This window comes from Dipodomys ordii, unplaced genomic scaffold (assembly GCF_000151885.1).
Source record: "Dipodomys ordii isolate 6190 unplaced genomic scaffold, Dord_2.0 Scaffold6, whole genome shotgun sequence".
In the NCBI taxonomy this organism is placed as follows: domain Eukaryota; kingdom Metazoa; phylum Chordata; class Mammalia; order Rodentia; family Heteromyidae; genus Dipodomys; species Dipodomys ordii.
This window is the reverse complement of record NW_012267222.1, coordinates 17,794,687-17,820,117: the sequence shown is the minus strand read 5'-3', so window position 1 is coordinate 17,820,117 and position 25,431 is coordinate 17,794,687. Positions and strand designations below refer to the sequence as shown.

The 25,431-nt window shown below is 54.4% G+C and overlaps 1 protein-coding gene across 3 annotated transcripts in view; it reads left to right on the top strand.

Annotated features, from left to right (window-relative positions):
* Pax7 (paired box 7) overlaps positions 1-25,431 on the top strand; it is a 91,316-nt gene that overhangs the window by 25,188 nt on the left and 40,697 nt on the right. For 2 of the 3 annotated variants that reach the window (XM_013033443.1, XM_013033448.1), the window contains exon 5: positions 22,837-23,036. In XM_013033443.1, coding sequence (XP_012888897.1) covers positions 22,837-23,036 — 200 coding nt within the window. Of the gene's footprint in view, positions 1-4,816; positions 4,823-22,836; positions 23,037-25,431 lie in introns of all 3 variants that reach the window. The other variant, XM_013033455.1, reaches the window with a different exon arrangement.

Here is a 25,431-nt window from a genome sequence, read left to right as displayed (position 1 = left end):
GCCCTCCCCTCTCCTCCAGGGCCATATGTTTCAGAGAGTAGATAGGAATAAGAGTTGGCTGTTTCACAGCCTCTGTCCTCTCTGGTCTGCCCTGTCCCCTGCCCCCCGCCCCCCACCCCATTCCTGGATGCTTTCTAGACCCTGAGCTGGGAATAGACTTTGTGACATCCAGGTTGCTGTTGTGGGTTCCCAAGTTATGGATCATACCCAGGCAGGATGGAAGGGCATCTTGTTTTGTACTGGTATTCAGGTTTAAACTCAGGTCTTGGGAGCTGTTTCGTTTTTTTGCTCAAAGCTGGTAGTCTACCACTTGAGCCACACTTCTACTCAGTTTTTTTCATAGTTGATTGGAGATAAGAGTCTCATAGACTTTTCTGCCCAGGCTGGCTTCAAACCACTATCCTCAGATCTCAGCCTCCTGAGTAGCTAGGATGACAGGCGTGAGCTCTTACATCTCAAGAACACAGTTCCAGGGCTGGCAACTGCCAGTTTCAGGAAAAACTGGAGGCCCATCTCATCCCTGGGCCAGGGTGTCCAGGCAAAAGCTGTGCCGGGCATGGTCTGCTGGGACCTGACCCTTATACAGTAGGGCAGGCAAGGCTGTGGGAGATCCAGCCAGGGCTGACAAGAAGGAACATGAAGAGAATCCTTTCTTAATTAATTGTCAATACTAAGGGAGGGCATGGTGGCGCACACAATCCCGGTGAAGAGAAGAGTCCAAACTGCTCGCAGCGAGGCAGAGGAACAATGTGTGTGTGTGTGTGTACATGAGCATGTGCAAACACATTTTTGCTGGCACACGCAGACACGTGCATACATGCATTTGCATGCAGTGTGCAGGCGTAAATGTGCAGACACAAGCCTGTGTGTACATATCAACGTGCACAAACAGGTGCATGCATACATGTAGACACACTCATGCACGCATATCAGCACACAAAGGCTCATACGTACACATGAGTGAGTGTGCACGGGAGTGTGTATGCGTGCTGAGGATTCCTGGTTCCGGTGTCTGGTGCTGGGTTGCTGTCTTTAGGAATGAGGGCCCAGTTCAGATTCAGTTCCAGCACAGTGCTGGGTACTGAGCAGGTGCTCAGGAAATGCTACCTGAATCTAGAACCTTCCTGAGACACGTGAGCCTGTGTGTGGTGAGGGAGAAAGGGACACCCTGCTCTGTCCTTTTGTTGTTGTTGATGGTGGTGATCAGGGGGTTTGAACTCGGCCCCCTGAGCTCTTTTTGCTCAAGGCTAGCACATTTTGAGCCACAGCACCACTTCTGGCTTTCTGGTGGCTCATTGGAGATAAGAGTTTCACAGACTTTTCTGCCTGGGTTAGCTTTGAACCACACAGCCCTCAGATCTCAGCCTCCTGAGTAGCTGGGATGACAGGCGTGAGCCACCAGGCGCCCAGCCCCCACCCCATTCTTGTCTTCCCTCTCTCCCCTTCCCACTCATGTTTGTGTGATCTATGCTGCTGGGCAGGACAGGGGGCTGGACAGTGGATGCCCCTGGAGGCTGTGGCTGGAGGGTACCTCCCTGCACCTTCTGACCAGCCCCTCCTGGCCAGGCAGGCACAGCGGGCATCCACGTTCATCTCCCCCTGAGATCGCGATGGGCTTTTCTTCCCCTGGGGAAAGGGGTAGCAAAGGGACGAAGGGACCTTGGAGCAGGGCTGTGACTGGGGCCCACTTCTGCCCCCGAGGCCCTCGCGAGGGCCTATGATGTCCTATGATGCCCGAGTTTCCCCATCTGAGTTGGGGAAGCCCCATTCCAACCTGCAGCTCAGGCTTGCCAGGCCTGCCCGAAGCTCACAGCCCAATCCTTTCGCCTGCCCCCAGGCCCTTTGGTATTTTCTGGTTTAAAGATGGAATTCCAGAGGGAAGAAAACGGGAAATCCAGATGCTGTGTTTGACTAGACACGGACCAGAGATGAGGAGGTGGGGGGTGGGCAGGCAAGGTGGTGGGAGACCCATCATCCTTGACGACCCCTCCCTCCAGATAAGAGTTGGTATTTCATGCATGATTCTGGCTGAACTTCCCCTGAGGAGGGGCTGTGACCTCTGACCCCTGTAACCTGTATCTAGCATGTTCAAAAAGCCCCTCCTCGCCCTGGAGACCCCGAGTCCAGACCGGGGGCAAGAAGGCCGGCAGGGCTATAAACTAGCCTGGCAACTCAGACTCAGGAATCCTGAGTGAAAAACCAGAAGGGAGCTGGAAGGAAGGTTGGTCCCACGTAGCCCAGGGGAGGGTGAGGAAAGATCGCTCAGCAAGGGATTGTGAGATGGGGCTCCTGGAAGGGTGCACGGGATGCAGAGGGAGTGGGGGCAAAATAGAGCTACGACGCTTTCCTGGCAGGTCTTTGTAAGGATCCAGTGGCTTTTGGAGGTACAGGCCAGTCCATAGTCCGAGGGGAAAGATGAGCTGAAACCTGGGTGCCCAGTGAGGGCCCAGGAAGGAGGGTGGGAACACCCACTGTGTCTAGTCACCGTGGAAGCGAGCTGGGCATCAGCTGACCAGTGCATCTTGGCCTAGCACTGCTGGATATGGATGCATTTCTGCCCTTGAAGGCCCCGGTGTTGGTGGGGGACAGAGAAACATACACCACTTAGGCATTGCCAAAGTTGTCATGGAGATGGGAGAGGGCCAGTGGCTGGGGGAAAGTCGGACTTGGGGGAGTAGAATGAGATTGTTTCTTGTTGTGAACTGCATCCCCTCCTCCCCTCCCACCCATGCGTCTTGCTATAGCCCTCCTAATCTTCGCCCCCTCCCCTGCCCCATCATCTCTTTCTTAAATTAGATGTCAGTTCTGTGGGCATTCAGATGCTAGAAGATGACCATGGCCGGTCCCTCTGGAAGCCCAAGCCTGGGCCTGTCCTGTTCCAACCCTTTCCCTATCATCTTGTAGTGACAAGAAAACACCTTCTGTGTGGTCTGGGCGGTTCCAACTCCAAGCACTGCCACTCCCTTGTGGGGGCCCAGCCGCGTGCCCTGTGCCATGCCTGGCACACAGTGGGACGCAGAGTGTGGAGGGGCCCATACTGGCTTTGTGCCGACGGATGAGAGCTCGGGTGGCCAGGCTGGGCCTTTGAAGCTTAGAAAAGTGCCTGATTACCGCCATTAATTACCGGTGACAATGGTGCAGGGCCCTGCCCTCTACCCAAGCCTTCCAATGGCCGGGTGGCGGAGGAGGCAGGCAAGGGGAGGTTCAGCGCTGTCTGTTTGTTTAAGGGGTGCAGGAAACACCTTTGGCTTTCACTCTAACCTGGTGGGAAATGAAAAGGCCTTTCCAGACGAGGAGGGTGAAGCCAGCCCTTCAGTGCTGCCAGGGTGGCTTGGTGTATTTTCTGCCTGTTCTGGGGTCCTTGGAGGTCTGCACCAGGGCTGGCGGCTGTGGTGGCTGCTTTGCTGGGAACAGAAGAAGCCACCTGCCTTGGTGGGCTGGAAGGACCTAGAGCTTTGTTGTCTCCAAGCCTGAAGCAAGTGCTTCTAGAGTGTGTGGCCCATGCCGGACGGTCTGTCATCCTGTCTGTACTTCAGGAGCGGGGGGGGGGGTGTTGAATGTGGGTAGAAAGATAACTCCAGTCCCAGAGCTGCAGTAACGGATGCTCACTGGTGATATCGCATTAGGAGTATGTGTGAACTATCAGAGTTCACAGCTGAGTCTTCCCTCTCCATCCATCCATCCATCCATCCATTCAGCTACTCACTCATTCATCATTCATTCACCCATCATTCATTCATCCATCCATTCATCCGGCAGTTATTCATCCATTATTCATTTATCCGTCCTTCCTCCCTCCCCTTTCCTCCCTCTCTTCCTCCCTCCCTTCCTTCTTCCCGTCCTTCCTTATTCCCTGTCTTATCCCGAGATTAAAACCATAGCTTCCATGTGGAATTAAAAAAGGAAAGCTGGTTTCTATCGTCCATCACCTTTGTATTAGTCCTTCCTGTTACCAATATACTGTGAAAGAAATGCAAACCCTCAAGGAATGTAGAAAGTGAAGTTTGTCCTTCTCTGCTTTCTACTCCAGAGGTGGACAGTTGGGTAGTTTGGGCGTCTGATTTTCTAGACGTTTCTCTGTAGAGAAGTGTGCATATCTACCCCGGTGTTGCCTTCACCAAGGCATAGTGGCACAGTGGCTACTCCTAGCCTCGATCAGATGTGTCCAGGACTGTGTTTTCTGGGACAGGACGAGACGCTCCGCTGTGGATCACCGGCAGGTGCTGAGCTTTCTTCTTCCTGTGGTGGCTGTTGTCTGAGAGGTGGGCACATCTGCCATCGGCTCTGAGAGCTTTTGCTGTCCCTCTGTTTTGTGAATGGAAAGGAAGACCGAGGTCCGGAGAAGTGGTGTGGCTTCCTGGGGGGTCCCAGGTGAAAGCTGGGATTTGAATTGGGGTTTTTTAACTCTTATGTCCTGTGGAATATTCTGGAAGGCGCAGAGGACTGGGCCCCATCGTGAGTTCAGGAGAAGGACTCACAGAGGCCTGGAGCACAGCTTGGCTCTGTGGTAGGGTAACAGGACTGAGTTCTCTGAAGGCCAGGAGCAGCTCCTTGACTTTAACACAGCCGTGAAGTTTGCCTCTGCCCTGCCTGGGAGCAGGGAGCCTGGGGAGGCTGGAGCCCCTCTGGCCTTCCAGCCTTAACAAAGCATGTACTTGTGTGTGGCGTGCATGTGTGCGTGCATGTGCACATGTGTGCATGCACCGTCTCCGGCTGCACCGCCCCTTCCCAGCTCCCACCATCTTTGATTAGGGCTGGGGTTTGGGGCTGAAGGGCTTTTCTGACATCAGGGCCTCCTAGGTGGCAGCTCTAGAAGCTTCCAGTGTGACCCTGTTGCGTTGACAGATGGGGCAGAGGCTCCAGGTAGCACAGCTGACCGGCATCGGGTGGGGGCTTATCCCTCCTCCCTCCTGGCCCCGGCACACAGCCACATCTGGGGCTTTCCTTCCCAGCTGTTGACTGTCTTCTGGGAGGGGAGGAGGCAGGAGGTCACAGCAGGGGGTCTGCCTGTGACCTGGCACAGGAGGTGCTGAGGTCAGGAAGGTGGCCCCCCTGGATGGGGGCAAGGACCATCCTGGGGTCCAGGCTTGAAGCTATGGTTGCCTTGACATGAACCCCACTTCACAGCTTGCTGGGCTTGTCCAGAGCCAGCAGCCTCCTTCCCAGCCCAGTCACTCCCCTTTACAAAAAGGGAAATGGAGACATCAGGGGAGAATGCTGCCTGTTCAGCCCCCACAGTGTGGTAGGGGAGGCCAGGCTTGTGTGGGCTGAGGGCTTGGGGCCTGTGGGCTCTGTCTCTCTCCTGTTCACATACGAAGATGGACCCCCTCATCTGGGGGGCCAGGAACTCCTGTCCCTGAGCCCCTTCTGGACAGGTCAGTCCGCCCCAGTGCCTGAGGGCAATGGGGAAATGGGATAATGATTGGCCTTCCCCAAGGAACAGGCCAGCCTTCCCACCAGGCTTTTTTGCAGAGCTCAGTAGGGCTGGCCATACCCTGTAGTGTGGGCATCTCCATTCCAGTCTCCAGTGAGCTGGACGCAAGCCCAGAGTTCTAATCCTGGCTCTGCTTTGAGTCCTTAGGAAAGTGGCAGCATCTCTCTGTGCTTCAGTTTCTTCATGTGCCCTTGTAGGCCAGGTCTGATTAGCTATGAGCATGTGTGTTCAATAGCTCAGCAGAGACCCTATACATAGTAGGTGCGCGCTCTCTCTCTCTCTGTCTCTCTCTAGCTTTTTAGTGGAAATAAGACTTTCACATTCTCTCTCCCAGGCTGGGTTTGAACTCTGATTGTCAGGGTTCAAACCAGCAGAGCTGACTGGAAGTATTAGTAGCTCTCAGTTTCCAGGTCTTGAAGTATTAGTAGCTCTCAGTTTCCAGGTCTTGAAGTATTAGTAGCTCTCAGTTTCCAGGTCTTGACCACATAACCAGGCGTAGATTCATTCCTCACACGTCTCTAGCCACCCCACAGAATGGAAGACTTGTGCCTGGGCACGCTTGGTGGGCTCCCGCTGTAGAAATGGTGATGCTTCCTGGGAAGAAGGAAGTGTAGAAGTTGTTCCAACTGCCGCTTCCTTCCCCAGGCAGCCATTCAACTCATCTTGTTCCAAAGTAATGGCTCTGTAGGTTCATGTAGAGCTACAGTCCAGGTCAAAGGTCAAGTTCAAGTAGGTCTGCAGTCCCGGTCAAAGGTCAAGTCCAACCTGGCCTCTGTCTTGGGAAGCTGGCTCTGGGGTGGGGCCAGGGCTCTCCTTGAGCCCCAGAAAGACCAGCATGCAGGTGGACACACCTACAAGCACCGTATTCTCTGTAGTAGACACCCTGGAGCCCACGGTGGCACAGGACTCCAGCCAGCTGTCACTCAGCCCCGGTTGTGGGTCAGGTCCCTCTGGCTGTGACCCGTGGGAAAGGCTGGGGGAGCCGGAGGTAACTGCAGATGGCACTGGCTAGTCGTGGAGGCTGGGCACAGGCTCGGGGCGGGCTCACCCAGGTGGTACGCAGCAGTGCCCCAAAAGAAGACAGGCTTTGAAAGTCATTTATGCGAAGCCAAGGCACCCAGGCCTTGGGCCTCTTGGCATCTCAGAGCAAACAAGCTCTTGGCAAGTGCAGAGAAAAGGAAACAAGATTGAATTTCCCTTCCGACTCACCTGGGAGAAATTCAGACTGCCTGGTGTGTGGAGGGGGCTCTGAGGTCGCCTTGGGGGTTGGGAGCCTTTTTGGGGGTCTTGGAGAAAGGCCCCGAGATATTCCACCATGGCAGCTGCTTTATGGCGCTTTGGCCTACTGAGGTGGGGCAGTTTTTCCTTTGGTCTGACTTCAGTCCCTCCTACTGCAGATCCATAGATCTGGCTTTGCTGTCAAGTTGAAGAGTTGGGTTTTGAGGCCTGGCCTAACCACCGCCGCTGGCATACACAGGGGAACCTTCCTCCCAGGTTGCAGAGCTATCCATGATTGTGAAGCCCATGGAGGAAGAGACTCTGGCAGATGGGTCTCTACAGACAGGGCTGGAGGGAAGGGCTGAGATCAGATGCAGGAAAATGAACATCCTTTAGTCATCACAATGGAGGACTAGTCTGAGCAGAAGTGGAGTTGAAGAGCATTAAAAAGAACGCGAAGAACACAGTGGAGGCAGGCAGATCACCTCCTCCGTGGTGGCCCTCAGACCTCTGGCACACCTGCCCTCTTGGGAAGGGACCTCTAACCTGGATCTGTCCAAGCAGCCCTGGTGGCTGGGGAGGGTCCTGTCTTGGGTCTTTCCCCAGTGAAACCCGGTGTCCACCTGCCTGTACCAGGCTCCTTTCCTTCCCAACACTGCCCGACTCTGTCCCCAGCCTGGCTGGTGTAGGCTGCATGGAATTCTGAGTCTGACCTACCAGGCCCACAGCAGCTGCCTTTGACCCCTGGCTGCAGAGTTTTTCAAGGGAGAATTTTTTTTCTTTGGTCCGTAGTAGGGCTTGAACTTAAGGCCTGGGTGCTGTCCCTGAGCTTTTTTGCTTGAGGCTAGCACTCTACTGCTTGAGCCACAGTGCCACTTCCAGTTTTCTGGGAGGTTCATTGGAGATAAGAGTCTTACGGACTTAACTGGCTCGGGCTTTGCTTTTGAACATGAACCTCAGACCTCAGCCTCCTGAGTAGCTAAGATTGTAGGCGTGAGCCACTGGCGGCTCTCAACACAGGGAGTTTTAATGTTCTGGATACCCAAGCTGCTCCTGACCAATGAAGTGTGTGTGTGTGTGTGTGTGTGTGTGTGTGTGTGTGTGTGTGTGTGTGTGTGTGTGTGTGTGTGTGTGTGTTTAAAGGCATGGGGTGGGTGTTGAAGTAGTGATTCGTTGGTGATTCACTGTGGATAGCTCTATGACCAAGCCACACTTTCCATCTTTGCCTTTTTAACCTGTTTTATTTTAATAAAAAGCTTCACCCGAGCTGTCCACAGGGCCACAGGCATCTTCGAAGGCAGGTCAGTGTGAGAAAGTAGACACACCTAATACATGCTTATTAAACATTTATGGAAGTCAAGATGGCTCCCCTTTTCCCAGTTCCTACCCACACTCAGATACTTTGCATAGCTGTGCATATACTTTGCATATATTTGCATAGACATGTCCCCTAGGATTGGATTGGCACGTGTATCTCCAAGGGGAGGGCTGCGTGCGGGGCACCTGGGCTTTGGGCAGGGGTGTGTCTGGAAGCCCAGCAGAGGGAGGGACCCCTGGCTGGTTCTTGTTTGGACACATCTTAGGCAACGTTGGGTAAACAGTGACTCAGCCGCCTGGCTGGAGATGAGTCTCTTCCCCCGACAGGCTCTGCTTCCTCAGGTTTCTTCCCACAGCGTGTCAGGGCTCGGAGGATGTAGCAAGTCAAGTGCATGTGTTGTGTCGATTTTCCCCCGGGGGCCCTTGGGAGGGGTCTGGGGCCCAGGGACTGGGGGACAAGGGGTGGGGGCGGGGTCATCTCCTTTACCTCCATTTCCTCACACCCCTGCTCTGCCATCTGTAACCTTCATGCTGGGCTACGTGCCTTACTCAGGGTATCTGGGCTGGGGCCACCTCACTCTCAGCCTCCGAAACCTTGACGTACTGGTCCCTCAGTGCCCCTGGGGAGAAGAGGAGCCCCAGCCTGGCTGGATCACCCATTCACAGGACTGGATGTGCCTGCCACAATTAGGGGTACCTTCAGGAGACCCCTGTCTGTTGACTACTCTCTACCCTACAATGGCACACTCCCAAGTGTGTGTGTCCAGGGATCCCTGGGAATGGAGTGGGGGGCGGGAGATCAGCTGCTGTGTGACCTGAGACAAGTCACTCCCCCTCTCTGAATTCAGTTTGCTCAGGGATGACACAGTGGGTAGGGACTAACGTTGCTGCTGGCTTGGATGTAGTCTTGTTTGTGTGTGTATGCATGCATGTGTGCATGTGTGTGTTTGTGTTTGCCGGTACCGAGGCTGGCACTCAGAGCCTGGATGCTATCTGTCCCTTGTTTTGTTTTTTGGCTTTTGTTTTTCACTCAAGGCCAACACTGTACCAGTTGAGGCACAGTTCTTCCACTTCCAGCTTTTCTGTGGTTCACTGAAGATGAAATCCTCTCAGATTTGTCTGTCCGCGATCCTCAGACCTCAGCCTTCTGAGTGGCTAGGATTACAGGTGTGAGCCACCGGTCCCTGGGCTGGACTGACTTCTGATACAGAAAGGAAGCCCCAGCCACAGAGACTAAGACTGACATCCTCTTTTTTTTTTTTTTTTCTGTCAGTTGTGGGGCTTGAACTCTGCACTTGGGCGCTGTCCCTGCACTCTTCAGCTCAAGGCTAGCACTCTACCGCTTGAGCCATAGCGCCACTTCCAGTTTTCTAGTGGTTTATTGGAGATGAGAGTCTCACAGACTTTGTTGCCCCGGCTGGCTTTGAACCATGATCCTCAGATCTCAGCCTCCTGAGTAGCTAGGATTACAGGTGTGAGCCACCAGTGCCTGGCTTTCATGACATATTTTATCTCCAATTAACCCTCCCCCCCCCCAAAAAAATCCAGAAATGGAGCTGTGGCTTAAGTGGTAGACCACCAGCCTTGAGCCAAAAAGCTCAGGGACAGCACCCAGGTCCTGAGTTCAAGCCCCAGGACCATCACACACACATACACACACACACACGCACACACACACACACACATATACACACACAGTGCTCTCAACCCCTAATTCATGAGACTTACTGACATAGGGTCCATGTCTGCAGACTCAGGGGGCATCGGCCATGTGTATACTCCAATCCCATAGGAAGCCTCGCTGGCCTGGCCGGGCTGCCCAGCCGGTGTTGGCCAGCGGTCCCCCTCCCCGCTCCCCCCCAGATTGCCTGGGCCAGGGGGACTCACTGTCCACCTGGCTTCTCCCATCAGGTGTCAGTTAAGGAGGAGGGACCCCTAAACGTGGAAGGCTGAGGCTGGGCTAGAGATGCCTTCAGAAATGGAAATGTGACCCATTTGTTTATGATTTTCTCCCTGACACATAACGGGAACCCGATGGGAGCAATAAAGGCTCTGGGCTCGCCCCGCTCCTACCTCAAAAGTGCTGGAACCAGTCCAGTTCTCTGGAGGCCAAAGCGGTGGTTCTCAAAGCGGAGCCGACCGCGTTGCTCCCTGCCCCGGGCCTCCCCCCTCCCCCGCCACGACCACTGCTTCCTAAACTTTTGAAAGACCCTCTCTCTGTTCCCCAGACTGCCCTGGGGGGCACCGGCTCTTCCACACTGGGGGCAGGAAGGCAGGGCTCTGCTTCTGAGGTAGGGAAAGGCAAGGACTAGAACATTCTGAGCACAAGGTAGGGAGAGAGGGGCCCAGGGATGGAGCAGAAATCCTTGAGAGAGAAAAAGGAAAGGAAGGAAGGAAGGAAGGAAGGAAGGAAGGAAGGAAGGAAGGAAGGAAGGAAGGAAGGGAAGGAAGAAAGGAAAGAAAATGAATACACGAGAGATAGAATAATTTTCCAGGGTGTCGGCCATAAGGAAACCTCCTCAAGACATCGCGGGTTGTTAAAGAGGAAGAAAGAAAAGAAATGGTAAAAAAAAAAAAAAAAAAAAAAAACAAGCTTGCCCTCAGCAGGAACTGTACAATGTACTCTTATTCGCAAGAGAATTCAATTAGCTTGCAGGAGCTGAGCTAGGAGGGGCTGGAGGCCGGAGTTCTGGCTGGGAAGGGAAGAAGATGGACCGCCGAGGGACCGTCTCCTTCCCAGTGTCATGGGGGCTCAGGGGTCCGGATGTGAATCCTGCAGCTCCACTGTAGGAATCATAAGCCTGCCTGTGTGCACGGAGCCAATGCACCCAGCAGATCTGGGGCTGGCACCCTGCACTGTGGACCTGCGCCTTCCCACCATATAATCGACGGCATGCTGGTCCCATTCTCACCTCAGCCCCTGGCCCTTTCATGGGTGCTCCCTGGCCTATCTGGAGCCTGCCCAGCCTGGTGGGGAGGGGAGGGAGAGGAGGAAAAGGGAAGAACAGAAGTGGCCGTGTAGACACCTGGGTGTGGAGTGGAGAGAGAATGTAAAAGAAGGGTCTGGGTTCAAGTTCTCCTCCTCCTCCTCGCTTGAACTTGGCCTGGGTGCTGTCCCCTGGAGCTTTGTGCTCCAGGCCAGAGCTCTACCACTTGAGCCATGGTGCCATTTCTCACCTTTTCTTAGTAGTTTATCAAGTCGCAGCCTCCTGAGTAGCTAGGCGGGTTCAAGTTCTGACAGCTCCCCAATCTGCCCCACCCATAGCTGTGTGACCTAGGGTAAGTCAGTGCTTTACTCTGAACCTCTCCCTTAGAACTGGGTTGGCATCTGTTCCTACCAGCTTAGATGACCTGTAATACACACAAAGCTGAGGGTGTGGCCCAAAGCAAACCCTCAGAGATGGTTTGTCTCCACTCAGACACCCCAGCCCACCCTCCACCCCAGTTCCAAAAGGCTCAAAGTATGGTGCTCACCCCTCTGAGAACCTCTGGGCTATTTTAATGTAACTATCCTATGGCTGGCCACATTTTGGGAAAATAACATTATTTATTCTATCAAGATTCAGCCAACAGAGCTCAGAGCAATAATTGCCACAGGGTGAAAGTAACAGATTTTATTTTTATTGATCAAAAAAATATATTTTTTTTTATCAAAAACACATCAAACTAGAAAAGGCGTAAGCAGCAGGGGCAAATTGGATTTTAACTCCCTTTAAAAAGCCGTTCCCTCCAGCCGTGCATCTATAGATGCTGAGCTCTCTAGAGAGACGCTCAGAGAACAGGGTGCATGAGGGGTCCCCAGGGGTTGGTGGGGGTGGGGAGGCTCTCTGGCAAGCCAAGCAAGTGAGTCTACATTTGCATTTGGGGGCCTCTGAGGGGACCTGGCACCTGGATGCAGATGGGGGGATGTAGTGGAGTGTCTGCTGTTGGTTTACAGAACGTCCATCCTCCAGACCTCTTGCAACTGTGCAGCTGGCTCGCTGCGCTTTCAGCATGGGGCCGGGCGTCTGGTGATGCATAAATGCATCTCTAATGAGATTACTGTGTAAGACGATCTAAACAGACTCACCAGCAGTCACGTTGTCTGGAAGAGCAAACTGCTGTAGGTGTCTGCAGGTACGCAGAAAACGAGTGCACAGATAGGGGCATGCAGAGGGAGGCCATCCATCCATCCATCCATCTGTTGATAGATCCATCCATCCATCTACCTACCTATTCATTCCTTCATTCCTTTACCCATCCATCAATTCACTCATTCATATTTTCATGCACTAATTCATCCATCTGTCCACCCATCAATCCATTGATACATCCATCTATTCATCTATGCATCCACTCATTCCTTCATCCATCATTTCATTCACTAATCTACCCATCCATCCAACTGTCAATCATAGGTCCACCTATTCATCCATCCACCCATTCATTCATTTATTTACCCATCCATTCCTTCATTAATTCACTCATTCATCTATTCATTCACTAATCCATCCATCCACTCACCAATCCATCGATCTGTCTATCCATTCATTCATCCACCTATTCCTTCATCCATCGATTCATTCACTAATCCATCCATCCATCCATCAGATTCATCAGATTCATCAATCAACAGACCTATCTGTTCATCCATTCATTCATTTGTCCATTCCTTCCTTCATCCATCCAGTGATTCATTCATCTGTTCATTCACTAATCCATCCATCCATTCATCCATCTAGCCATTCATCAATCTATCCATCCACCCATTCATTCATTCACTCATCTGTCAGTTCATTCACTCATCTATTCACAAATCCATCCATCCATCAGTTCATTTTCCCATTCATTCATTTGTACATACAGTCAGTCATTTATTTGCAATCCATCCATTCATTCATCCATTTAGTTTTTCATTCATTTATTTCCCTCCTTCATTTATCCAGCCATCAAATAAGTCATTCATTCATTTATTCAATGAATGAGAAAAAATGAGAAGAAAACCCTGTCCTTACAGAAGGAACTCATGGCCCCTCCAGATAATTCAAGCGGCAGCTAGAAGACTGTGCTGGAGTTGGCCTGTGGCAAGTGTCCTCCCAGATCCAATATCACTTCATTGATAGTGTGACAGAGTCTCCCTTTGGTACACCGTGGAGATGGTCTGCTTGATGGACTGCAAGGGAAAGATGCAGAGAGAAGAGAGGGGCTTGGGTAGGAGCTGGGAGCTGAGGTGGTGAGAGGAGAGGCTGGCCGCTGGCTCCAGGTTTGATGGGCTCGTGGCTGTCAAGAATTGTCTGGTGAGCTAGGCACTGGGGACTCATGACTATAATCTCAGCTACGGAGGGTTGTGGTTCAAAGCCAACCGAGGCAGAGAAGCCTGTGAATTCCATCTCCAGTGAACCAGCAAAAAGCTGGACTGAAGATGTGGTTCAAGTGGTAGAGCACCAGCCGTGAGTCAAAAAGCAGGGCAAGAGTGGGAGGTCCTGAGTTCAAACCTTGGTACCACCTCACCCCCAAAAAGAAGAAGAAAATCTTATGGTGCATCTACCATGGAAGGTGGCGAGAGCAAGGCCAGGGGAGGTAGTTTTTACCTCCAGTTGAGCCCATCTGAGACCTCCCAGGCCTGTCTGTCCCTGTCTTCCCATGGTGGACCCCTTCTCACAGAGCAGGCGGCTCTGGTGCTGTGGCTAACTTTCCCCTGGATTGCTGTGGGTCCGTGGTCCTCAAAGTGTGTGCCCTGGTCCCCCTTGGCAGCACAGTCAGCACCTCCCTGCCCAGGACCCTGTTGGAAACAAAATCTTGAGAGTGAATGCAGGAGGCGCCAGGAAGCTCCGAGCTGTGCTTACAGCACCCCGCCCGCCTGCGATTCCTCTCACCCGATCTGAGTGGAGACCTAGCTCCTGGGCACCCTCCTGGGTCTCTGTACGTCTCTGAGTGCTTATAGAAGACCCTGGCCCCATCCGTAAGGGGACAGTGAGGATCTGTGAAGGGGAGGACCACAAGGTGAGAGCACTTGGTCCACTCAGACCCTCGGGAACCACCCCTTCCCTCTGCTTCCCTCTGCGGCTGCCTAGAGGGAATGTCTGTTAGAGCCCCAAGGTTCAAGGTTGGCGCTCCACCTCTTGAGCCACAGCTCTGTGTCTGACTTTTTTTTTAAACTGGCTGATCAGAAATAAGCATCTCATTGACTTTTCCTGTCCAGGCTGACTTGGGTCTGTGATCCTCAGATCTCAGCCTCCAGAGTAGCTGGGATTATAGGAGTGTGTCACTGGCGCCAGACCCAACAGGATCTGGAGCGGATGCATAAATGTGTTGAAAGCAGACCCTGCAGTTCACACCTCTTTTCCTTCTTTGCAAGGTGGTTTCCCTGGGGGTAGGCACCTGGGTAGGGGCAGACCCAGAGCCCCTGCCCTAGTTGGGGGTGGGCTGGAGGCAGGTGACAAACTCCCCCTTGCCTCTCCCACACACCCACCAGCACCCTGACATCCAGACCCAGCTCCGAGCCCGTGTCTCCCGGGACCCAGTGCTCCAGGACAGGGCGTCTGCCTGACATGGCGACGTAACAGTAATTAAGAAATAAGCTCCCTTGCCCAGCTTCACAGTGATCATTTGGCTAAGTAACTACCATGGTCCAGTGCCTCAAAAATCACCATTAGAGCACGCTCCTTACGGCCATAAAATTTCTCGTTTTCTGCCTTTCACCAGCCTCCCCCCGCCATCTTCGCCTTGCTTTATTTATACATTCGTCCTCAAACAATGGCAATAAACTCTTTCCCAGAGTGTTGCAAATCAGAAATTTGTCCACATTTTTCCACCACCTTCCATGTAGACCTGCTCTGCCTGGGAACGGGCCTGGCCAGGCCAGCTGGAGAGGGGCTGGGCTGCCTAGATTGATGGGGCCCTGACAGGAGAGGGGGGACAGACAGGAGGGGAAGGGAGGAGAGAGGCCAGAGAAACATCCTATGAAAGGCCTCTGCTACCCAGGGACCAGCCAGCCACGAGGGGTCCAGGCCTGGCCTGGGGAGGGGAGGGGGGGAAAGGAAGGAGGAGGAGAGGAGGGAGGAGCCTTCTCCACTCCATCCTCCAAAGAGAGAAAGAGGGGCTTGGGCCTAAGGGAAGCCCCTTAGCCCCTGCCCCAGAGGGTGCAGATTGAGGCCTTCCTGTCCCCCACAGGAGTCAGTTATGACTGGGGTGTCCCGTTGTCCTTACTGAGGCCTCCAACTTAGAGTTCTAGTCCTGGATCTTCTTATGACAAACTCCCTTTCTCCTCTTCTCCCGTCCCCCAGTTTGTGGTCTTTTTTTTCAAACATCAGACATTATTTTTTCTCTTCTCATTTGAATTCGCCTATCTTAATTACACAAAGAGGTTCCAGGGTGATATTTTCCTACGAGCAGCGTAGAGAAGGGTTTGATCGAACCCCGCCTGTGACCAGCATGTATTGAAAGCCAGCGCTGCTCATCATGCTGTCCTTGGGGGAAGGGTTGGGGGAACAACACCTTTTCACGGCCTGCCGATTTGTCTGTTTATTATTTTTTTTTGTCTGTTTGTCAGTACTGAGGTTTGAGCTTAAGGCCTGGGCACTGTCCCTCGGCTTTTTGCTTCAGGCTAGCATGCCACTAGTACTTGAATCAAAGCTCCATTTCTAGCTTTTAGCTAGTTATTTGGAGATTTGTCTGCCCTGGGCTGGTTTTGAACCTCCATCCTCAGATCTCAGCCTCCTGAATAGCTAGGATGACAGATGAGAGCCATTGGCGCCTGGCTGAGTGCCTGCTTGTGGGGTACCCCGTGACATTTCGGTACAGGCACACGCTGTGTAAGGATTGGACCAGTCACCTGTACCTCTGTCTGTCGGGAGCGTTGAGAACCCTCCATCCTTACTGTTGTGAAACTGATTATCCATTGTCGGCTGTGTTCCTCTATTGTGTGTGCTCTGGGGAAATGACCAGGGGTCATCTCTCCTGTCCACTGCCAGTACCCCTGTTCCGCAGACCACCTCTCTCCAGCCTTCCTCCCAGGTATCTGGGTGTGAATTGAGCTCCCCAGGGAGCCAGAGATGCAGGCTGACCCCAAGTTGCTGGCTTTGACCTCCGTGCATCTCTTGGGGTGAGGTCTTACTGCTGGTGGGTGGGTGGTGGGGGTTCTGGTGCCGCTTTCCATTCTAGCAGGAGAGGCCTGCCCAGGACAGAGCCATGGCTCAGTGCCGGGTAGCAGAAGTAGGCTCTCCTCCATGAGTGCTCATCCTGTCCATGTTCCTCTGGACTCTGGGATGAGCCCAGTGTTCATCCTTCCTTCTGTCCTTCCTTCCTCCTCTGTCCTTCCTTCCCTCCCATCCAAAGGCAGGGGGAAGGAGGTTTGTCCCTGCTGGGGACATAGGTTTGAGAGGTACCCAGGAAGAGGCGGAGTAAACCCCTACCAGATCTTGGCTCTGCTTGCAACAGAAGGCTGGGGCCCAGGGGTCCCCAAAGCTGGAAGTGGGGGGCTGAAGGGAAGGTGGATGGATGGGCTCCAGAGGGGAGGGGCAGCAGGTTGGGGAGAAGCTGTGGCTCGGGCAGGCTCCGGCCAGTCTGTGTGTCTGTGAGGATGCATGCCCCGGGACTCTGTAGTCGCCGTTCCTTCTAGCGTCTGTTAATGATGAACATTCTCAAGTTAAAAACAAAACACAAAAAACAACCTTTACTATGAAGACCTGGTGTCTACTCAGGAGGGGTTCCCAGTGTGGTGACAGACTCAGTTCCCACACTCACAAAGTTCAAATGGCCCCTCACACGGCGGGAGTAGGAGGGGTATTTTGACAAACTGAATGTATCTACCAGAAGACCTGAGAGGGTGGCAGGAAGGGCCAGGGCCCAAGAGGCTGGTGACACAATCACTGAGGGCTTCATGGAGGAGGTGAGTTTCAATCCACCTGGCAGCATGAAGGCATTAGCTAGGCCTGGGCAAGGAGGACCTCAGCATCCCTGAGGTGTTAAGAGGGGCTGCTGGCCAATGGCCTGGGCTCAACCGTTCTCTGCCACTGGGCACATAGCCTCCATCAGCCTCCGTTTCCTCATCCGTATATTGGAACTCAGCAACACCAAGCTCTTAGGCCCTACTGAGACTGGGTTCCTCCAGGAAGAGAGCAGGGTAGGGCCAAGACACATAGGCAGATGGTTTCCGGTATATTCTCCACGACCTTCTCCCCTAGTCCAGCCTCCAGGCCTCCTCATGGCTGAGCAGGGAGGAGAGCAACACAGACAGAGCAGGCAGGAGCCTGTGGTCCTGGAGCCAGGGTCCACGTGGGTCCGTAATGCCGACTCTCTGTTCCTGGGGCTCAGCGTGGAGCCGGGCGTGAGCCCGGAGGGAAGCCGGAGGCCCGACTCCTCAGTCTGTACCCATTGTCCGTGCCTTGTGGGGTGGACGGTGTCTTCTGAGGGGACAGCTGGCTTGGACATCCTGAGCATCCGTCCCCCTCCTTGACCCTCGATACCTGCCACAGTGACCCCCCCCACCCCACTCCTCTCTGTAAACACCACTTGCATTCTGAAACATTCTCCTATAAAAGAGCTGGCACGTGAGGGTCTGTGGGTGTGGCTGGATCCCTGAGAAATTCCCACGGTGGGCGAATGGGAAGGGGGAGGGGCAGGGAGGGGCCGTGGTTCACTCATTCATGTATTCTTCACTCCTTCATTCGCTCAGTCATCCCTGCACTCACGCGTGCATCCGCGCTTCCTTGCCTTTGTGTTGTGTGCCAGGCACACACTGGTCTCTGGGGCAAGGGGATACAGAGGTCAATTAAGTTCTCATCACCCAGAGGTGCCAGTTGTTCCCAGCCTCAGAAGGAAGGCTGCTACTCACAAGGCACCTGCTATGGGCCAGGCTAGGCAGTGTGCTGAGCCCTTGCTTTCTGGCCATGCCTTCCATCTCCATGGAAGAGGACTCCACGAGGTGGAGAATGTTGGTTTCCTGACTTTTACGGACGAGGAAACCAAGGCACAGAGGGCCGCAGCCACTTCTCCAGGTTGGCAGGAACTGGACTCCATTAAATGGCTCCACATTCTCCCTCCTCTCTGACAGTGTGATCCCTTCCCACGCTCTACGCTACCTGCCCAGGACAACAGCAGGTTAGAGATCGAGGCTTCTTCAGCTCTGTCTCAAGGCAGGTGAACCTTAGTTTTACATTCTCTGTACCCGGGAAATCTTCCCTGACTCTCTCCTCAGCTTCTTCCAAACCCTCAGCACCCAGTTTCTCCTCTTCCAAGATGTCCCTTGTGTTTGATTCACAGTTCGGGCCCCTTGAGAAAAAGCAGCTCTGAGATCTGCTCGTACAACAACACAGCACCATGTCAAGCCCTCTATCCTTCCTTCTTCCTAGATCTGCCCCTTCCTGGCAGGAATGTATAAACAGCGCCATCTGCTACATGCGTGTGTAGGGACAAATCCAAGCTGTTGGCATGTTGGCTCTGTGCTGAGAACACCCCACATGGGCCCATGTTTGTTTTGCCCCTGGGTGCCAGGCAGCAGAGCCTCAGCAGTGTGAAGACCACCAGCCAGAACACACAGTCCTCGAGGCTAGCCAGGGTGGTGGTGGAAGGTGGTGGGGACCGACACGGGACAGCAGGCCGCATGCCTGGTCTAGGCGCTGCAGGCGAGGGGCAGGCCTACCCTGGGGGCATGGGTGCGGTATGGAGAGAAAGGAGGTGTAGCGTGGACGCTGGGCAGTGCCCAGCACTGAGATGGGCGCCCAACAGCAGTGTGGCAGGAGAGGAGGACAGCAGGGCCCCCTGCGTCCCCCGGCCGGGCCTCCGGGGCAGTGAGCACAGAGGGCTCCCCTCGGCCTGCCCCGCACACTGGTTACAGTTGAGTGGTTTGCGTGGAGGGGCCGGGAAGGTGCCTTGCTGAGGCCAGCCTGGCGACCCCCAGCTGGGCTAATAAATGACTTTTCCATTTTCCAAGGCCTGCGCCCAGGCCTGCTTGGTATTCAGGGGCGCCTGGCCCACCCTCGCCAGCTCTCGGCTCTGCCCGAATTACTTGATTAAAACGCATATCAACTATTATGTGATTCGTTTCTCTGCCGCCGCTCCACGCCGGGGCCTATGTTAAACTGTAATAAAGCCTGGCTTGGGAGGTGGCAAGAGCGGGGCAGGGAGGGGGTGGTGCAGGCATGGGCGAGGAGGTTGTCTGTGATAGGGACAGAAAGACGCCCCCGACTCCCCAAACCTCAGCACGACTCGCTCCCCCAGACCCGGGGAGACGACGGAGGGGTGCAGCCCCTTTCTACCTTCTGTAAGATAGACAGGTCCAGAAATGACAGCCATTGTCTTTCAAGACGTTTCCTCCAGCAGGAGAGTGGAAGCAGCCACATCCCTGTCATCCTTGCTGCTACCTAGAGGCTGAGGTCCCGGGACAGCAGTTCGAAGGCAGCTTGGGCCAAAACGTCAATGAGGCACTTTCCCCCAAATAACCAGCAAAGAGCTGGCCTAGAGGCCTGGCCTAAGTCAGAGCGCCCGCTGTGTACCAAGCACTGGCCCCCACCCCCCATGCTCTGAGATCTCCAGCTCAGCGAGGACAGCACACTCACGCCCACTTGCGTTCAGTGTCTCTAGAAACTTCCATATGAACTCTCCTGGTTCCTGGTAGCTAATGCTTTCCAGGCTCTGAGGATGGTACTGAAGTCCACCTGCATTGGCCCAGGATGCCGTGGCTTGGGGGAGGCTGCAGGGCGTGGGTTGCCTGGGAGGGCCAGACTCTGCCACACGGAAAGGGAGGCCGAGGCAGGTCAGGGGTCATGGGGGCTTGCCACATTGCTGAGGCCTCCTGGCACACCTGGCAGTGGACATGGCTTCCCGGGGTGTCAAGCTGTGGGAAGAAGTCCTCAGAACAGGAGGGGTACCCACCTCCACGAGACTGAGAGCTTCCTCAAAGGACCGCTGATTTCTCCCCCATAAGGCTGGAGGGTCCCAAGGCGTGCAGGGGGTGTGCGTGTATGGGAGGGAGGCTGATCAGTGTGGACCTCCCTGTCCCCGAAGCAGAGACGAGAGACAGAGAGAGGGCAGGGGGAGAGACTCTCTCAGGTCTGTCTGCAGACCAGCAGCTCCCAGCTACTGGAGCAGGGGTGAGGGACGGGGGGAGGGAGGGACAAGAGCCACATGGCTGGCCAGGAGGCTGCTCCCAAGCCCACCAGTGCTCCGTGAACGCGTTCCCGAGTCCCCTCTCCCCACTGCCCACTGCCCGCCCAGGCTTCATGCAGAAGCAATCAGCTTTTCCTGCAGGGGGGACACAGTCTCATCCAGCAGGGCCACTCTGTGTCCAAACTCACTTCGTCCTGTTGATGAATTTAACTGCAGGCTGAAAGATTCCTAAGGTTGGGAGTGGGAAAGATGCCTCAAGAGGGTGTGGGGTACAGGAAAGTGAATCAGCGTGGATCGGGGTCTTGTGTGTTTCTTCTTTGGCCCTGTTCCTCCTACGTTCCCCCTCTTCCTGTCATCTTCATCACCATCATCATTGACAACAATAACAGTCCCTCTACGGGCCTTTTTATTCCCAGTTCTTCCAGAGTTTTTGTTTCTATTCTCCAAGCCATCCCATGAGGTGTGAAGGGATGTGTTTTAATCCTGTCTTTCCTCCGCTGAGAAATTCAAGGCTCAGAGACAGGAAACAACTTGCCCAAGGCCACACAGCAAAGAAAAGAAAGAGTTCAGGATCCAGGCCTTAGGTATCCTAGTCCCAGAGGCCTTAAAAAAACTCTCTGCCAGTCAGTCAGTCTCTCAACCCCTGTCCAGGAAGGGAGCAATGGCTTACAGGCTGTGTGACCTCTTTCCATGGCAACCTCTCTGAGCCTTATTATCCCTATTCATAAACGAGCCAATGGTCCTTGTCATGAGGCCTCAGAGAAGACTTTTCTCAGGGGGCTGCAGTCACAGGTGGATGGCAGGTGCTCTCTTAGATCTGAGTCTCTGGGAGGCATGGGGCAGACTTGCTCTCTTCAGCATCCAGAGCGTTGCTATGGCAACGCCTTCCTCCGAGAGGACCATTCAGCATCGGCAGCCTGTGGGCCCTGCTTTGCCCTCTTCACTCTGGGCTTCCACTTCCATGGAGTTCCCCAGATCCCTGCCCAGCCAGGAGTGGAGAGGAGGGGGTGGGAAAACTAGACCAGAAGTCCATGATGAGTCTCGCACCTTCGTGGAGTCTGGAGAGCAGGGGTGCTGGAGGGGCAGGAGCCCCGCGCCCCCCCTTCCTCATTGAACATGAAGTAAACATTGGTCTTCAGCTCTGGTCCCAGCTCTGTAGCCCGCTGCAATTTTCTCAGTTATTTTATTTTTTATTACCAAAGCACATTTGAAAACCTGATGGAAGAAAACCAGTGCTCTTGTTGATGGCAAATGAGTGTCATTTCATACATATATGTGTACATATGTATATAATTATAAATTCATGGGATGGTAAAGACCAGGGGTGTGAAAACCAGCACGGCTCAGTTCCACTAGACATTGTCATCTGCAGGCAGCTCTGGGCTCCGGCCGCTCTCCCTCCCTCTCTCTCCTCTGAAGCTAGAAGAGCCCAGGCACCCCCTGCCAGGGCTGTGCTGCCCGGTGCTGCAGTAGCCATCCACCATCTGCAGCTCTGCAACCTTGAATTAAGATAAAGTAAAAACAACAACAAAGATCGCCTCTGTTTTCTTCCTTGCGCTGGGCCCCAGCTGGGGGTGGGGTGGGGGTTCACTTTTTCTGCCCTTGTCCACGGTCACCTGGTGGGACAGTTTGGGCGGAGGGAGGCCATCTCTGCCCTCCAAGGAGGAACTGAGAAGCCATGGGGTGAGGGCTTCCACCAGGAAGGCCAGGCCTCCTCTGTCAGACTTGGCTCTGCTGGCCGGAGTCTCTGCCTAAGGATTCAGCCCCAGTCTGCCTCCTCCTCCCGGGGTCTCCTGAGGGCTTGTGACCTCATCCCCATCAGAGGGTTTTAGGAAGGGAATCCTTGGGACTTGTTGCATTTGACCGTGATGTTCTGGGAGGGGGCCCCAGTGCGCCAGCTGCACCCACCCTGCTCGGCTCAGATAGGGGCTCACGTTCTTGCTCAGGATTGGCCTCAGACCATAATCCTCCTACCTGTGGTCTCCTTCCACATCACTAGTATTACAGGCACTGTCACCATATCCAGCCTGTTGGTTAAGATAGGGCTCTCACTAACATTTTACCATGGCTGGCTTGGAACTACGATCCTTTCAATCTTTGCTTTCTTGGTAAAGAGCCACAGTACCTGGTACTGTGTCTTAAGGTCAAGTCTATTGAGGAACAACTACTGTACAGTATGACTTTATTGGGGAGGAGAGAAGCTGAATTCTGACAAATGTATTTTGTATAAAACCGTCCTCTGAGTTTTACATTATGAATATCTTTCGTGTCTGTAAATAAATAATCTAAATGTCCAATGGTCGGGGATTTGCTGCTTTTTTTTTTTTTTGTCGGTCGTGGGACTTGAACTCTGAGCTTGGACACTGTCCCTGCGCTCTTCAGCTCAAGGCGAGCACTCTACTGCTTGAGTCACAGCGCCACTTCTGGTTTTTCTAGTGGTTTATTGGAGAAAAGAGTCTTATGGACCTTCCTGCCCGGGCTGGCTTTGAACCATGATCCTCAGATCTCAGCCTCCTGAGTAGCTAGAATTACAAGCGTGAGCCACCGACACCCGGCTGCTGCTTCTTTTTTTAAATGGGTTTTTGCCAGGGGGTGTTAAGCAATCCTCTAGGGCTGGGTGAGGTGGTGGCTTCTACATTGGTCCAGTCAACTTCCTTGTGCTCAGGAAGGGCTCCATCCTTGGGCAGTGTCCCAAGTGGGCACAGGGGTGGAGATGCTTCCTACCAACCCCAACGTTTCACTAAACCGGTGCCTTCTTCCCCCCTCTTGCCTGGCTGCAGGGAACCGCCTGGATGAGGGCTCGGACGTGGAGTCGGAGCCGGACCTCCCGCTGAAGCGCAAGCAGCGCCGCAGCCGCACCACCTTCACGGCCGAGCAGCTGGAGGAGCTGGAGAAGGCCTTCGAGCGGACCCACTACCCTGACATCTACACGCGCGAGGAGCTGGCGCAGAGGACCAAGCTCACCGAGGCCCGCGTCCAGGTGAGGGGCCTCCGCTGCCCTCCAGGGCCCAGATGGGGGGGCAAGGCCATGAGTTCAAGGTCATTCCCCCTCCCAGGAAGACATAGCAGTGATGCACCTGGCACAGGGCAATGGGCAGGGCAGGTTGGTCAGGTGAAGGACTGGAGTGAGAAAGAGGGGAAAATAGAGACCGAAGAGAGGGGGGAGGAGGAGAGAGAAGGGAGGAGGGGGGAGGAGAGAGAGACACTAAAGAAGGAAGGAAGTTAGATATTCAGCCAAAAGAGAGAACTCAGGATAGATAAGCATCTCTACACATCTGATCAGGGACTGAGGTAATGAAGAGAGAAATTGCTAGACAAACCTGGTTCCCTTCCCCCCGCCCATGGGTAGCTGAGTTCCTCATGGTGAGAGGAGACTGGGTAGGCATGTCCCTGGCCAGAGCCGGGCAGACCCGAGGGGGCCGGGGTTAGGGGGTGAGCGCAGGCCGGCGGCTGAGCCCTAAGCGGCTTCTGAGAGACCTGCAGTTGATCTGCAGCTCAGGGCTGGAAAGGGCCTGGGCTGGGGAGGCGGAAGAGAGCAGACAGGCTGGGATGCATGGCTGTCACAGGAAGCCGGTCCTGGGCTGGCTTATCCACAGAGCAGAGAGGTGGGGAGCGGGGAGAGGGACCCCCAACGACACACGTCCACACGGGGAGCCAGCTCCCTCCAGAGTACCACGCCAGCTACTGTGGTGTCTCACTCTTGAGCCTCAGACCACCTTGTCTTTGACAGGGCCACTGTGCAGAAACGGGGGGCTCAGAGCCGAGGTGTGTCTGAACCATGCTTGGCTGATGATACTAAGCCCATCTCGTGTGTGTGTGTGTGTGTGTGTGTGTGTGTGTGTGTGTGTGTGTGTGTGTGTGTGTGTGCGCTCAAAGCCTGGGCTCTGTATGAGGTTTTTTTTTTTGCTCAGAGCTAGCACTCGACCACTTGAGCCACAGCTCTACTTCCGACTTTTCGCTGGTTCATTGGAAACAAGATCCTCATTAGCTTTCCTGCCTGCGCTGGTTTTGAACCATGATCCTCAGATCTCCTTAGAAGCTAGGATTACAGGCGTGAGCCACTGGGCGCCTGGCAAAGCCCATGTTCTTTCCAAGTACAGCAATGAAAACTTTGACTCAGGACCTGGAATTTGAGAGCAATAGGGAAAGTTCTAGAAACAAATCCACCTTAAGCCCTCCAGGAACCTCCATCTACCCCCTATTGGCAGACCAGAGGGGCCCTTGGCAGCCCTTGTAGAGGTACCCAAGGGGAAAGGAGGGGGGCTGGTGGCCCAGTCCGCCCCCTCATCCCCCCTCTCCTCTGGTGACAGCGGAGGCACCCGCCCCTCCGCCCCCTCCCTGCAGCTGTTGCCCTGTGCATTCTTGCCGGCTTTCTCATCCCTGAGCTGGCTGCTTCCCACTACCTTGAAGCCTGGCTGCTTTTTGTAAAATTTCCTGGCACTGCTTTTATTGGCCCAGGGGACCCAGGAGCAGGTGTCACTCCAGGTCCAAGGAGGGAGGAGGGCTGGGAATGGAGGAGTCCGCGTGGAGCAGCCCAGCATCCTCGTTCTTGCTGATTCCCATCATCCATGGGGCTTCTTCAGGGGCTCACTGGGTCTCTCTTCTCTCACCAGAAGTCCCCCATCCCCCACCCCACCAGGCAAACCCAGGGTCTCTCCCGGCCCCTCCCCCCGCCTTAGCCCAAGAACTTCCTAAGCAGAGAGATGAACCCAAATAGTTGAGGTTTTAAAGCACAAACAAAGGCGGATGAAATCAAGGTCGGGAGACATGACTCCAGCACACAGCTGCTCACTGAGGTCCCTGAGGAGAGCCGGGCTCGGAGCCCTGAAACCAGCAGCAAGGCCTGCAGCCCCCACCCCGCCCCTGCCATCTCCCTGTCGGCAGGCAGCTTTCTGTCCCCTGAAGTGGTGTCCCTCTATCGCTCAGGGGTGGCCTGCAGTGGTCACCAGGGCCCCTCTGAGTGACCGGTCCTCACTGACAACAGGGGTGTCTGGGGAGAGGATGAGATTCTCGCCACAGAAAAGACTCAAACTAAAGACAAGGCCACCGGATTGGAGGCCCTGGCAGAGGGACCCTGCTCTAGGGAGCGGACAGGGACTTCAAGGCCCTGAGATTGCTGAGGCTCCATTGTAATGTGGCATTGAGATTTTGCCATCTTAGTCTCCTTCTCCTTGTCCTCCTCTTCTTCCTCCTCCTCCTCCTCTTTTTTTTTCTTTTGTCAGTAGTAGGGCCTGAACTCTGGGCCTGGACGCTGTCCCTCAGCTCTTCAGCTCTTCGCTTTACCACTTGAGCCACAGTGCCACTTCTGGCTTTTTCTGCTTATGTGGTGCTGAGGAATCGAACCCAGGGCCTCATGCATGCAAGGCAAGCACTCT